This window comes from Acinonyx jubatus, chromosome E2 (assembly GCF_027475565.1).
Source record: "Acinonyx jubatus isolate Ajub_Pintada_27869175 chromosome E2, VMU_Ajub_asm_v1.0, whole genome shotgun sequence".
NCBI lineage: Eukaryota > Metazoa > Chordata > Mammalia > Carnivora > Felidae > Acinonyx > Acinonyx jubatus.
Window position 1 is genome coordinate 13,611,828 of NC_069396.1, and position 14,748 is coordinate 13,626,575.

At 38.7% G+C, this 14,748-nt stretch overlaps 1 protein-coding gene across 9 annotated transcripts in view; it reads right to left on the reverse strand.

Annotated features, from left to right (window-relative positions):
- HYDIN (HYDIN axonemal central pair apparatus protein) overlaps positions 1–14,748 on the reverse strand; it is a 438,409-nt gene that overhangs the window by 223,831 nt on the left and 199,830 nt on the right. For all 9 annotated transcript variants that reach the window (XR_008293813.1, XM_053211099.1, XM_053211098.1 and 6 more), the window contains 2 exons: positions 11,105–11,223; positions 6,326–6,549 (listed from right to left, as the gene is read on the reverse strand). Coding sequence is in view for 8 of the 9 variants with exons in the window: in XM_053211099.1 (XP_053067074.1) it covers positions 6,326–6,549; positions 11,105–11,223 (343 nt within the window). In the remaining variant the exon portion in view is untranslated. The remainder of the gene's footprint in view (positions 1–6,325; positions 6,550–11,104; positions 11,224–14,748) is intronic.

Sequence of the window (14,748 nt, forward strand, 5' to 3'; positions counted from 1 at the left end):
TGTTTGTAGCAGCACTCTCAACAATAGCCAAATTATGGAAAGAGCCTAAATGTCCATCAACTGATGAATGGATAAAGAAATTGTGGTTTATATACACAATGGAATACTACGTGGCAATGAGAAAAAATGAAATATGGCCTTTTGTAGCAACGTGGATGGAACTGGAGAGTGTGATGCTAAGTGAAATAAGCCATACAGAGAAAGACAGATACCATATGGTTTCACTCTTATGTGGATCCTGAGAAACTTAACAGGAACCCATGGGGGAGGGGAAGGAAAAAAAAAAAGAGGTTAGAGTGGGAGAGAGTCAAAGCATAAGAGACTGTTAAAAACTGAGAACAAACTGAGGGTTGATGGGGGGTGGGAGGGAGGAGAGGGTGGGTGATGGGTATTGAGGAGGGCACCTTTTGGGATGAGCACTGGGTGTTGTATGGAAACCAATTTGACAATAAATTTCATATATTAAAAAAAAATGAATGCACATATGTGAAAGAAATAATGTAAAAAAATAAAAATAAAAAAAAAATAAAAATTATAGACATACAGATTCCAGAAAATGCGTTAATCAGGAACATCTTAATTCACCCCGCTCGATGTTTGTGAAGTGGGTGTGCCATACTGTGCTGAATGCGTCCGTGCCCTGGTGGTACTTTGGGCTGCTGTACGTCTGACCTAATGTGGGCAGGGGCTCTTGCAAGTCTGGGAGGAGCCATCCCATCAAAGACTCAATTCTAAAAGCAAATTTCAATCCTAAAAGCCTTTCTTAGGACCAGCTATTCTATTTCATGCGAATGATCCAAAGTAGTTTCAAAAGGAGTGGCTGGTACTTGGCAAAGAATTAGGATCCAGTTGAGAATTAAGTCAAACAAGCTAGGATAGATACTTGACTTGTAAAAGAGGTTTCGTGAGGCCAAGTAACAAAGAGATCAAAGGGATGGAAATGCACCAATGCTAAAGAAAGTAAGAAAGAAGCTTACAAAATTGTACAAAGCAGTTGTTTAACAGGTGCAGATGTAGAAAGAACTGGAATTAAATCACATCTGTTCATATAACTAAGGGAACTGTGGCCAAATACCAACTGGAATTGGATATGGCTGCATTCATTCTACAAGGGATTCTGAATATTCAAATAGTCTCTGCAAATTTGCACCCTCCATCAATGCAGTGGTCTGTTAAAATTATACTGTTGACCCTTGAATAATGCAGAGGTTAGGGGTGCTGACCCCCTGTGCAGTTGAAAATCCATGTATAGCTTCTGATATATCTCCCAAACTTAACTACTAATAGCCTATTCTTGACCAGAAGCCTTACTGATAACATGAAGAGACAATTAAAACATATTTTATATATGTATTATATACTTTATTCCTATAATAAAGTAAGCTACAGGAAAGAAAATGTTATTAAGAAACTCAGAAGTAAGAGGAGCACCTAGGTGGCTTAGTTGGTTAAGCGCCTGACTTTGGCTCAGGTCACGATCTCAGAGTTTGTGAGTTCAAGCCCCATGTCAGGCCCTGTGCTGACAGCTCAGAGCCTGGAGTCTGTTTCAGATTCTGCCCCTCCCCTACTCACTGTCTGTCTCTCTTTCAAAAATAAATAAACATTAAAAAAATTTTTTTAATCAGAAGGAAGAAAAAAATACAAGTTTTACTGCACTGTATTTATCAAAAATTATTCACATGTAAAAGGACACGTATAGTTCAAGCCTGTGTTGTTCAGGTTCAACTGTAATTTTAAAGACAAGAGATAGGAAGACTGAAGTATTATGATATGTTAGGTGAAACAAGTTGAATACAAAATATATCTATGTTATGGTTAACACTTTATGAAATTACATATGTAAAAATTGGAGGCAACAAAACTACTCACGGGTAATTTTTTTTAAGTCACATTAACTTTACAGTGTTGTTAGTCCAACCACTTAAAGTACTGTGTGATGTAGTTAGAGGAGTAAATAGAAGAAGCAGAAGTATGATAACTGTTCTGACCTTTCAAGGCAGACTAGCCAAAATTATGTGGTATTGAGGAAAGAAGAGTACCTGACAATAAAATAATAAGAAACAAAAGTCCATAATCCATCATATTAACTCTACAGAGATTTCTTAGGCCACAAGGGCTAAGAAAGTATTTCTGGAGAAGTCATAAGTAAAGTCAATATTAATGTGCGGAGCTGGAAATATATTATAATTATACATTAGACATATATTTGGGATACCAGATATTTACCAGGTTTTCAAAAACGATTATTCATGGTTTGAAGCGCAAGAACACTTTTGGACAAATGTGATTTAGATAAGGATATTTCTCTTAGAACAAAGTGATGGCTGCCAGAGGGCGGGGGGGTTAGGGGCTGGGCAAAATGGGTGAAGAGGAATAGGAGATACATGCTTCCAGTTATAGAATGAGTAAGTCATGGGAATAAAAGGTACAGTCAATGGTATTGTGATAGTGTTGATGGTGACAGATGGTAGCTGCACTTGTGGTGAGCACAACATAATGTATAATCCTGTTGAACTATGTTGTTCACCTGAAATAATGTTAACATTGTGTGTCAGTTATACACCAAAAAACACAAATTTTAAATTAACAAAAATATTTCTCTTAGAAATTTGTGATTCATTTTTGGATGCACGCAAACATTCTTTCCCCAATCAGATTTTCCTTCCCTTTGAAAAAAAAAAAAAAACCAGGAATAACATCCAAAATAAGAGACTGGTATAGCAGTTTGGGTGAATGTAATGTCCAGAGGATAAAATGAGAGACTTATCCTCCACAGAGCAGTTGAAGTATTAACTAGTCCAAGTTTGCTTGTGAGTAGGTTGCTGGGAGATTCCTAAATCCTATTATTCACAGTGGAAAACCCCAGTGCACCCTAACCTATTCAGGCCTTGCTAGTGATGTGTACTACTAGTTGGGATCTTCAGGAGAAGAGATCAGAGATTTTAAAAATTCACCTACGTAATGAAGGAACTAACCATCATCCAATGTTATAGACTCCTGAAATTAACAATCACAGCGTCTTTGAAATGTAATTCACGTGCCATATAATTCACCCACTTAAAGTGTATAAATCAATGGCTTTTGTATATTCACAGATATGTGCAACCATCACCACAGTCAATTCTAGAACATTTTCATCATTTTGAAAAGAAACACCATGGCCTTTAGCTATCATGCTCTGTCCCACACCCCCAACCCTGAGCAATCACCATATTCCCATTTCTCCCTTTGCTTCTGTCCGTCTATTCTTCACATATTTGGGGGCTCTGCTGCTAGATAACTTTATGTTTATAATTGTTGTATTTCCTTGATGGCTTGACTCTTTCATTATTATAAAATGTCCCTCTTTGTCTCAAATAACAATTTTTGTTTTAAAGTCTGTTTTGTGTGATATTAGTACAGCTTTCTTTTGGTTACTGTTTGCATAGTGTATCTTTTTCTATCCTTTTAGTTTCAACTTATTCATATTTTTGGATTTAAAATGTGTCTCTTGTAGACAGCATATAGTTGGACTGTGTTTTGTGGGTTTAAAAAAATCCATTCTACCAATCTCTGCCTTTTAATTAAAGTGTTAAATATATTTATACTTGATGTAATTACTGATAAAGTAGGATTCATGTCTTCCACTTTACTATTTGTTTTTTATATGTCTTTGTGCCTTTTTTATCCCTCTATTCCTCCATTATTGCCTCCCTTTATGTTAAATGGATACTTTCTTAATTTTTAATTTTTAATTAATGTCACTTCTTTTACTACATTTTTTAGTTAGTTTAGGGAATATTTTAGAGAATGGGCAATTACATCTTGAATTTGGAAAAATAATTCACAGAGTCACAGGTTAAGACAGTAGGACTTAGGGGTGCCTGGGGTGGCTCAGTCAGTTAAGCGTCCAACTTCGGCTCAGGTCGTGATCTTGTGGTCCGTGAGTTTGAGCCCTGCATCAGGCTCTGTGCTGACAGCTCACAGCCTGGAGCTTGCTTCGAATTCTGTGTCTCCATCTCTCTCTGCCCCTCCACTGCTTGCACTCTCTCTCTCTCAAAAAATTAATTAATTAAAAAAAAAAAGACAGTAGGTCTTAGGACACAGGAATGTCTAACAAACTCAAATTTGCCAGTCACTGTCCCTAGTATATAACCTTGCATGTGGAAGGTGCTCAATAAGTTTATTAAGTGAATATCCAAAATACACATTTATTCCTAATAGAGTAGCAGTGTGTGTGTGTGTGTGTGTGTGTGTGTGTGTGTGTGTGTGTAAATGCAGTATTATTAGGCTGTACTTAATTAGGGAGGGGCCAGATGAAATGGGGTTGGGCTTTCTTGTTCAACCTGTCTTGGCCAGTATTTTCCTTTCCCCTATATGAAGAGTAAAATTATGGTCCTTTAATATCCTATACTCTTTTACCCTGAGATAGGGTGATCATTTTGATCTTAAATGTTTATAAGAGCAAAGCTTTAAGGTTTTGTCTTCCCCATTTGGGATGGAGGCCCATCAATGATGCTGGATATTGTGGAAGGTACTCATGATTCTGAGTGATAACTCTTGAAGCCATGAAGTCAGAAAACCTTATTCAAATAGAGCAGTGAAGAGCTGATCTGCTGGAATTTACTGAGGACTCTCAAGGATCAGAAAATCTCTGAAAGGGAGACGAAGGTTGTATTTGCAAGTTTGCTCTTCCTGCTTTTCCAGATCACCCCCTCCAGTGCTTGTCATGAGATGTGAATTGTTATTGAAGTGGGAGATGAACTGGAGTTCATGTGATATAAAAAGGTACTCCTGTCGTCCTCATTTTCTGGTGCATCTTCTTGAAGAGTCAATGTTATTCAAATATTTGGAAAGCAACAGTGATTTTTTTTTCTCTATTGTCACAAACACAGGTTACAGAAGAAAACATAAATGACTTCTGAATGTTCTAGATACACCTTAAGACTTCAGTAAAGTTTCTGATTATGGCAGGCTGTCTCAGCCATGCCACAGAACCCTTGAAACACATACATTCACTCTCCTTATTTGTGAGAGGTTGTATTAGTTTGCTAGGGCTGCCATAATAAAATACCACAGATGGAGTGGCTTAAACAACAGAAATTTATTTCCTCATAGCTCTATAGGCTGGAAGTCCAAGATCAACGTGTTAGCAGGGTTAGTTTCTTCTGAGGGACTCCCTTGTCAGGTTGTAGATGGCCATCTTCTATGTGTTTACATGGTCTCTTCCTCTCCGTGTGCTTGTTCTTATAAAGACACCAGTCACACTGTATTAGGACCCACCCATATGACCTCATCTTACCTTAATTACTTCTTTAAAAGTCCTATCTCCAAGTGCAGTCACATTCTTAAGTACTGGGTATTAGGATATCAATATATATGAATTCGGGAGGACATAATTCACCCCATAACAGGGATGCTTAGGTGGAAGAATTGAAAGAAGTGGTAATAACTTTTAAGCTGATCTTAAGAATCTGAATTTCCAGTAGCTATCTTGAGACCAATAAATTTTCTTAGTATCCTTCAGGCCATATGTGTCTGTGTCTCTTTTCTATGCTATCCTCAGACCCCAAGGGAGATCTTAGCTGTAGAGGGAAGGAGGGCCTGCAAGCAATAACCATAATAAGAGAGACTGCCATGGTAATTAACAACCTGTTGCTGTGAAAATCCAGACGGGATCTGCAATGTGTTCTGAAGATAGGATCTTTCTAAGCACCAGGAGCAAAAGTTGTGGATCTGCCCAATGGGTTGGTCAGAGAGAACTTCTTTTTAAAACCTGAGGACAAACTCTGCTATTAATGACTTGCAATTATCACAAACAGCTGGAAAAGCCATCAAAGGACTTCTAGCAGAAAAGCTGCACACTCCTAGCCGTGGCTGACTGATGCTATAAGTAGATTCTTTTACAATACCCAAAGGTATCATAGGTAAGAGCATTTAAAGAATTTCCTTAAAATAAATATGAAAGATGAAAGTTTAGAGAAACTGTGATAATAGCGAAAGCCTGGTCAAGAATATGATTTTATCCAGGTGTTACTGTAATGATTTATTTTCCCTAAATATCCTAAAACAGAGAGCATAACTAGGTTTAAGTGCTTATGTTATAAAGTTATAGCCTCTAGACAAACTAGATCCCCGAACAGCATCTGTATCCATATGACAATAATAAGTTACATGTGTTCAGTAGGTAAACACTCACGGAATTGTAAAACACTCCATTATTTTAATGTATTCCCATCAACAAAGACAGTTATGGACATCCAAGACACAATCTGGTTTTGAAGTTTAAGAAAGCAGTAGATAAAAGCTTCGGTTAGCTTCCACATTAGTTATAGATATATCTTACCTAATGGTCAGTTTCACAGGCTCAGGGGACCCATTGACATTGACCAGGAACTCTTCTTCAAAGTGCCCCAGAATGGAAGAACTGAAGGAGATCTGGACTGCCTGGACTCCACTTGGTTCGATGATGCCTTCCTTGGGGCTGAAAACAAAGCAGGCCCCCAAAGCCGAAGTTGGAGGGCCCACGCTGAAGAGAGCATCAATGCTGCCTTTGTTGGAGAGTATTGCCTATATCAATAAAAAGCCAAGAATGCAAAGATACAGCATGGACATCATATTTATTTTCAGAGAAGCATGTGGCTGTACTGTTTAATACCAACACATAGACAGTTACAGGAAGTAAAGCCAGAGAAAAACTCCAGGGGAGAAATGAATAGTCTTCTGCCTTGAAGGTCTGAAGGTAGGAATCCCGATCCAGAAGTCATTTTGTGCTTTTAGTATCCTCTTTAAAAGAGAGTTAGTCACATGTATTACAGCTGTGTTATAAATACTGATTGTAATTATATCTACTGAAAAAGAACCTTAAAATACCTCTTTCTGATATTCTATAAGGTAACTGAGGGAAGGCAGGTATTTCTCTTCTATGCATGAGAAAGCTGAGAATGAGCGGCATACTGAAAAATAAGCAGTCAGAATAGAGGCGCAAGAGCTACCTAAGCCTACATCTATAGTGTAGCCTGGAGAATATGAATGCGACATCACTGTGGATTCCAGACGACAAGGATTCTCTTTATTGTGCTATTAGATTTCATTCTACTGGGATACCTTCATCTCAAACTCTACCGTTTGGGGATGCTTAATGTAAGCAAGTGTTTTACTATAGACAAGTTTTATTCCTATACACTAGTGCCATTGTCCATATTTGCTTGCACACTAGATGTGTGTGTATGAAAAGTTCATGTCTGGCATTCAGAGTCCTCCACACCTGACTAGGTCCATCGCTCCCACTCCCACCTCCCCTGGTGTCTGTGCAGTGAGCCTGTGCTGTAGCCACACAGCTCTCTATTCCTTGCCAGTGCTGCACCTGAATTGGTGGACAGCACGTTCTCTCTCTCTATGTACTACCTTCAACCTACACTCCAAGTATTAGAGAAAAAAGAGCATAGGAGATCATGAAGAAATGTTCAGAAAGGCATGTGGGGAATGTCAGGAACCTAGAAGAAGGAGGAGAATTTCCAGAAGGGGTTAACTGTGGACAGAGTTCATGGGGAATACACTCTGAGAAAATGTTACAGATTTTTTATTTTTCATTAGAGGCCAGCCCTGCCCTTGAAGAAGAAACTAACTGCAATGGAGTGTGACGGTAGAATCCAGAGTCCAAACGTTTAGGGAGTGCGTGGGTGTGGAAGAAATAGTGGTTGACAATTCGAGATTCCGATTTTGAGAGGATTAGTGGTGAGGAGGGAGAGTGGGGGAGACAAAGCTGTGGGAAGTACGGTAGAGGAGACCCAGTATATTTATATTAAATGACATAATGCATACTCAGTGCTGGGCCCATATGTTTGTTGTAATAAGAGAACTGAGCTAGGTAACCAAGGGAATGGGGTCTGGGTGGGTGTGGTGTGTCCACCAGCTTAGGTTACCTCCTGAGAAGCAAAGAAGAGGGAATCAAGAGTATATATAGAATAGAGTCAGGGGCCTTTGCAAAGGAAAATCACCACTTCTTCCAAAAGAAGATGGATGATGGACCAAAAGAGATATATAACTAATTGTTGCTTGATATTTTATTCATCTTTTTACATTCATTTCCCATTCTCCCTCACTCTGTTTTAAGTTCCCTGGTCATAGAATTCATGCTTCACCCTTCATTCTTTCTAAAGAGACCATGTAGAAAGTGATTATGGCCAGGGACTCAGAAGCCAAATAGCCTGGGCTCAAATCCCAGCTTTACCACTGACTTCCTAGCTGTGTGACCTTAGAAAACGTGCTTGCCTCTCTGTCCCCCAGTGTCTCCATCTGTAAAGGGTAAGAACTACTAGCTTCTCAGAGTGCTTTGAAGATGAAATTAATTTTTGTAACTCTTAGAATAGTGCTTATAAATGACAGTGATTGCTACCTGTATTCCCAGCGCTATGCAGAATGGGTTTAAAATTTACCTTGCTTAAGAAGCAACTGACACACCTTAGTGATAAATTAAAGGCAACTCAAAGGTGTTTGAGGTAATTCAAAGGGAATTCAAAGGGAATTCAATTCAAAGGCAATTGTTTTCCTCTCCGAGGAAATGCACAGATTGCCTTTTTATTTTTCGGGTAACAGCAATACTTTACTCAGATTTTGTAGAAGGCACAAGCTCCTCCATTTTCAAGAACATACATGTCATTCTTCTCCCCTGACAAAAGAGCACCTTCATATGTCTGCAGAATCCAGCAAGTCATTTGGGACAAAACCCTGAGGCTTTTTGATTACCTTACCCTTGCAGTCCAATTCCTTGGCGAGGAGAAAATTTATAATAGAGCTTCACCTAGTTTTCCTTCTAATTACACTGGGGAATAGTGAACACTCTTGGGACTATGGTTTACTTTTTATGTATTTGCTAAGCTCAGCAATGACTAAGGGCAATAGCTAGTTATTCAAATTTGTCTCAAGTAGGTAACATAATAAATTGAAAGAGAGATGCAATGAGGCATCAGCACTAAATACGCAGAGAGTGCAAAATATTCCCATAAGAAGCAACTCACCATGTCCTTCTCTGCCATTGCACAGCCCTCAAAATTGTCCACTCTGATGCAGCACCTCATATAACACTTACTTAGCTGGCTGCGATGTACTTTACTATTTCAAATCTGGGATGGTGGGAAGGTGGTGGCCTCAAATATACTTCGGTTAAATTTGTTAGAAATTATTATTACACTCAGGGAAACCTTATCCATTTTGTATCAGAACTAAAGGTCCTTTTCTATTGTGGCATCCATAAGACACAATACTTAGGATGTAAGGGAAATTCACACTGGATAAATTATGGACACAATATCAATTTAATAAGTATCGCACATTTTTTCCTCCCGAAGTGACCCTTTTTTCAAAATGCAAAAGACAATGCAACATAGTAGCTGTGCCATTTTTCATTTCATGGCAGTCATGTGACTGGTTTTTTCATTTAACTTGTGTTCTTATGTATATTCCATCTCAGATGACACTAATGTCTCTATTTACCTTGTGCATCATCCCATTTAGGCCACGGTTACTCTAATGAATGTGGGGATGAACAATACAGTAGGAAGCTCTCAGTAGCAACCGGGCATTTGCCTCCCACGCCAAGGCTGGGCTGGGCTGAGATCTGAGTTGGCTGTAGGTTGGATTTGCTCCGTGGTGAAGGGCAGCACAAAACCTTCCCTTTCCAGGCTACAGAGCCCTAGTAACCCAGTGCTCACTAACATTTACCAGCTGTATGACCTTGCCAAGTTACTTAACAGATGTGGCAGGGTCAGGTTTGCTATTCACTGACCCCACTCCCTCTTCCTCCTGTGCTCACAACTAGACTGCATTTCCCAGCCAATCTTGCAGCTGTGGGATGTGAATGAGCGTGACGCATGCCACCTATAGGACCAACTCCTATAAAAGATATTTCGTGCATGTCTCTCCATGCTCTTTCCCCTTCTGCCCGCATGACAAATGTGGGGTTGCGGACTTGAGGGCTACACGTTAGGGGTGGCAGAGCTATGAGATGGAAGGAGCCGGGGTCCCGATGCTCTGCTGACAGAGAGCCATCTGCTGATACGTAACCCTGAGACTTTACGTAAGCAACAAAATAGACTTCTATCATGTCTGAGATAGCACAGATCTTCATATCTGTTTGTTACATTATCTACCATTATCTTAACTAGTAAAACTGTTCCAGGCTCCAGGTTCCTCGGCTGTAAAATGGGAAGAGTCACTGCAATGCTGCATAGGGTTTAGGGAGGACCAAACGAACTAATGAATATAAAAGCACTGGTACTGTGCTCAACATATTTGAAAGATGATGTTGTTGATGGTATTAACCGCTCTCTGCCTCTTATTTTTCCTTTATAAAATAGTTTCTAAGGATTAGAAACTAAATACATACAGATAGACAAGCATACACAATAGAACATGGAACCTGACACCTATTTGTCACTCATTAAATAACTGCTTGTATTACTTTTATAGAAATACAAACATTTAAAGTTTAGGAATCATTGTAAAATAAAGTTTCAGTGGTCACAATTTGATATAGTGCAAAAAAATACCCTAGATACAAAGTTAGTGGTGAGGAGACACTGAAGTGACTTTGATCCTGAAGAACCCATGAGTATATCTTGTAAAAGGATCATTTTCTATTTAATTGGAAAGACAAAGCACAGAATTTCAAACAGAAAGTTCCAGAAAGCACAATGACTGGTTTTTAATCATGTATTAAAGACCAGTGCATTCAGAGAAAACTCTGAAGTGTGAAAATGCCTATCCTCATTAGGACATTCTGGAAAGTTTGAAAGTTTTTCTGTCCTCTGGTCTCTATAGCATTTATGTTGCCGGAGAACAAGCATTAATCAGATGGGGATAAGATTGCAATCCACAAGATGAGGAGGATAAATAAAACCAATTAAATTATGGCTTTGTTGCCTTCAGGAAAGCTAGAGGGGAAATCCTCAAGGAGGCTTGCTAGGAAAGGAAGGAAGAGCCAGATCATTCTGGAGTCTGAGCATGAGTAACGGCAAATGGATGTGACTGTACATGTTTTGTATCGATAAACACACACACAAAATAAAATAAACCAAAAAAGCCAAGTACTATCTGAGTCTCAATGAACGATTCTAGTGCTTACCTCATAACAATGTACAGATCCAACGAAAACTTTTCCAATGTCCAGCAGTTCAAGATTGAAGTGAATCTTTGGCCCCATTCCTTCACCTTTGATTCGGAGGGGCAGACGGATCTCTCGGCCTATAAAAACAAGTCAGACTTTATTACCCTGAAGGATGCTTCATTACCCCCCAACTACACATGACGTGGTGCCAATGTAAGCAATCAAGAGTTCTGTATCAAATCCCTGTGCTGGACCCAGGGAACTGCAATTTAACCAATGCTGAAGATTTTGCTTATCTTTAGGAAACACGAATACTGGTAGTTTCTTATCTTTAGAGAGCAGCTTACATTGTAATTTAGGCGGATATTTTAGCAGAAAAATTTTTTTAAATTTTAACCCAGTCTTAATGGTATTCTTGTTCCTTATTTTTAAAACAATGTAATTTTTCTAAATCAGAGAAGAGTGACCACTGATAGATGCTTCTTATAAAACGAGAGTCACCATGGGCCTCCACAGGACATCGTTCTCAATGATTTTCCCTACATTTAGGAAGATAATGGTATTAAAGGATCTGTGTCTAGGAGTCTTACCATAGAGTTTCTTTCAGTAGGGGTAATGGGATCCACTCACAATATCCATGACTGCATACCCACAGTGGACCCAGGGCGGGTGAACAGAGAGCACAACCTTTATGGTATTGACTGGCTTTGTTTCCTTTTTTAAAATGGATATACCTTTGTCTGATAATACATGATCATTATAAAAATATTATAAAGAAAGTAGAAATTCTCACATAAATCTACTACCCAAAGATAACTACTATTAGCATTTTGGTGCCTACCCTTCCATACTCAATCATGTTTAAATACTAAAGTGCTACATGGTCATATTTAAATAGTAAATACTATATTAAGTTTAATGGAAATGAAAGCATATGCTGTTATTACTTTGTAACTGCTTTTTTCACTTAGCAATACATCTACAACATTTTTTAATAATTTTTTTAAAATGTTTATTTATTTTTGAGAGAGAGACAGACAGAGTGTGAGAGGAGCAGGGGCAGAGAGAGAGAGGGAGACACCGAATCCAAAGCAGGCTCCAGACTCCGAGCTTGTCAGCACAGAGCCCAATGCGGGGCTTGAACTCACGTACCACAAGATCATGACCTGAGCTGACGTTGGAACCTTAACCGAATGAGCCACTTAGGTGCCCCAATATCTGCAACATCTTTACATACCATCACTTGAAGATGAGTTAAATATTTTTAACCAGTCCCTCTTGTTGGATATTTAAATGGTTTCCAGGTTTTCATTCAACAAATTACAATATAATTAATATCTTTGAACACATTATGAATAATTTCTTTAGGCACTTCAAAGATTTTCTATTGTTTCTTGTCTCCTACAGCTCCTGTTGAAAAGTCAGCTTACTGTCTTACTGCTCATTTGAGGTAAATGTCTTTTCCTCTGACTGCATTAAGATTTTCTTTTTGGGGATACCTGAGTGGCTTATTTGGTTAAGCATCTGACTTTAGCCCAGGTAATGATCTCACGGTTCATGGGTTTGAGCCCTGCGTCAGGCTCTGTGCTGACAGCTCAGACCCTGGAGCCTGCTCAGATTCTGTGTCTCCCTCTGTCTCTGCCCCTCTCCTGCTGGAGCTCTGTCTCTGTCTTAAAAATAAATAAAAAACATTTTTAAGGGGTGCCTGGGTGGCTCAGTCGGTTGGGCGTCCGACTTCAGCTCAGGTCACGATCTCACGGTCCGTGAGTTCGAGCCCTGCGTCGGGCTTTGGGCTGACGGCTCAGAGCCTGGAGCCTACTTCCGATTCTGTGTCTCCCTCTCTCTCTGCCCCTCCCTCGTTCATGCTCTGTCTCTCTCTGTCTCAAAAATAAATAAACGTTAAAAAAATTAAAAAAAATTTTTAAATTTTTTAAAAGATTCTCTTTTTGTTTTTGGTTTCTACCAGTTATACCATGATGTTCCCAGGTGACATTTTCATGTATTATTCCTAAGGTTTATAGCAATTTGTGAATCTCTGGATGAGTGCCATGCATCAGTTTTTAAATTTTCAATCATTATGTCTTCAAATATTGCCTATGCTCCATTTTCTCATTTCTTTCCATCCACATAGATAAATTTTTACCACATTCTATTTGACTCTGATGCTCTTTTCTATATTTATCTCTATATGCCTCAGTATGGATATTTTCTTTAGATTTATTTTTCAGTTTATAAAATCTATCTCTGGCTGCATGTAACAGGCTATTCAATTCCACTGAGTTCTTAATTTGTTAATGTAACTTTTCAGTTCCAGACTTCCCATTAGATTTTTTATAGTTTCCAGGCCTCTGCTCAATCTTTTGAGAATATTAAAAAAATGTTTAACATTAAAAAAATCTATCAAATAATTATGTTTTCTGGCTCTCTATGAAGTTTATATTGTTTATCTTGGTGTTCTATCAGACTGTGTTGTCTCCTTATATGTTTGATTATTTTTGACTGAGTGCTGGTCAGTGTACATAAAACCTGAAGTGGTCATCTGAAGCCCTGAGAAGATAGTAAGTTGCTCTTGCTTCTGGCTGGTGACTAAGGAGTATTAGCATTACCCAATCTTACCACTCTCCACTAAGATTCTTTGAGAGAATTAAGCTCTGTGCCAAGTCATCTGAGTGACTATATTCTCAATTCTCCCAAGAAGGGCATATAGCTAGTACTATGCTAGTTATAAAAGAGAAGTTAATTCCTCATATTTAATTGATCCCTTAGAACATTAGAGATTACTTCCTAGAACCTCAGTGAAGAACTGTTGTAATCAAATTGATAATTGAAAAAGCAGTCAAAGCTGAGCTTCAACCTTTGGGAGGGCTGATCCATTTCCAGTCCCCACTTCACTGGGTCCCATTATAAAGTCTGGGGAGTTATGAGGGCCCTTTCTCCTTGGGCATCCCATGAACTCCCATGTTTCTTCCCTAACTGTACTTAACTTTTCAGCTTGTCTGTAGTATCTACCAAAAAGGTGGTGTCTCTAAGAATAAAGTGGTGTCCAAAGTCTGACTGCTTGGCTTTCCTCTTCTCTTGGATCTTGGCCCTGTAATTCTCTACTGTCTTGGTAGCTCTCTTTTGACTATAAAAAGTCCTTGAAAATATTTTGCCTTGCTCTTCTAGTTGTGTTTTGGAGAGAGACAGAGAGACAGAGACAGAGAATCCAAATTGCCTAGCCCACTGTTATTGGAAATAGAATTGCCAGAACGAAGGGATGCACATTTGACATTTTGATAGCTATGGGCATGTTGCCCTCCAGAATGGTTGTAGGAATTTGCACACAAACAACAGTATTTAAAGGTCTGTCTCTCCATACCCTCCCTGATAGTGGGGATATCACACTTTTGAAAATCCTTGATAATTTGATAGGTTTTCCTTAAATGTATACCATTTACATTTCAAACTCTTTAAGCAAAAATAAAAGATTTGCTCTGTAACATTTTGAACGTTGAAAAATACTTTTGATGCTCTGTTAGATATAATCTTTAGTATTATAGTGACTGTGCTTTGAACAATCAAGCCATATTTATAATTTATTATTATTATCATTATAATGCCTTATGGAAATTTATGTTCCAGCCTTTTGTTGCTACTTAGCTTCTGTATCTTTAAGGCTTTCT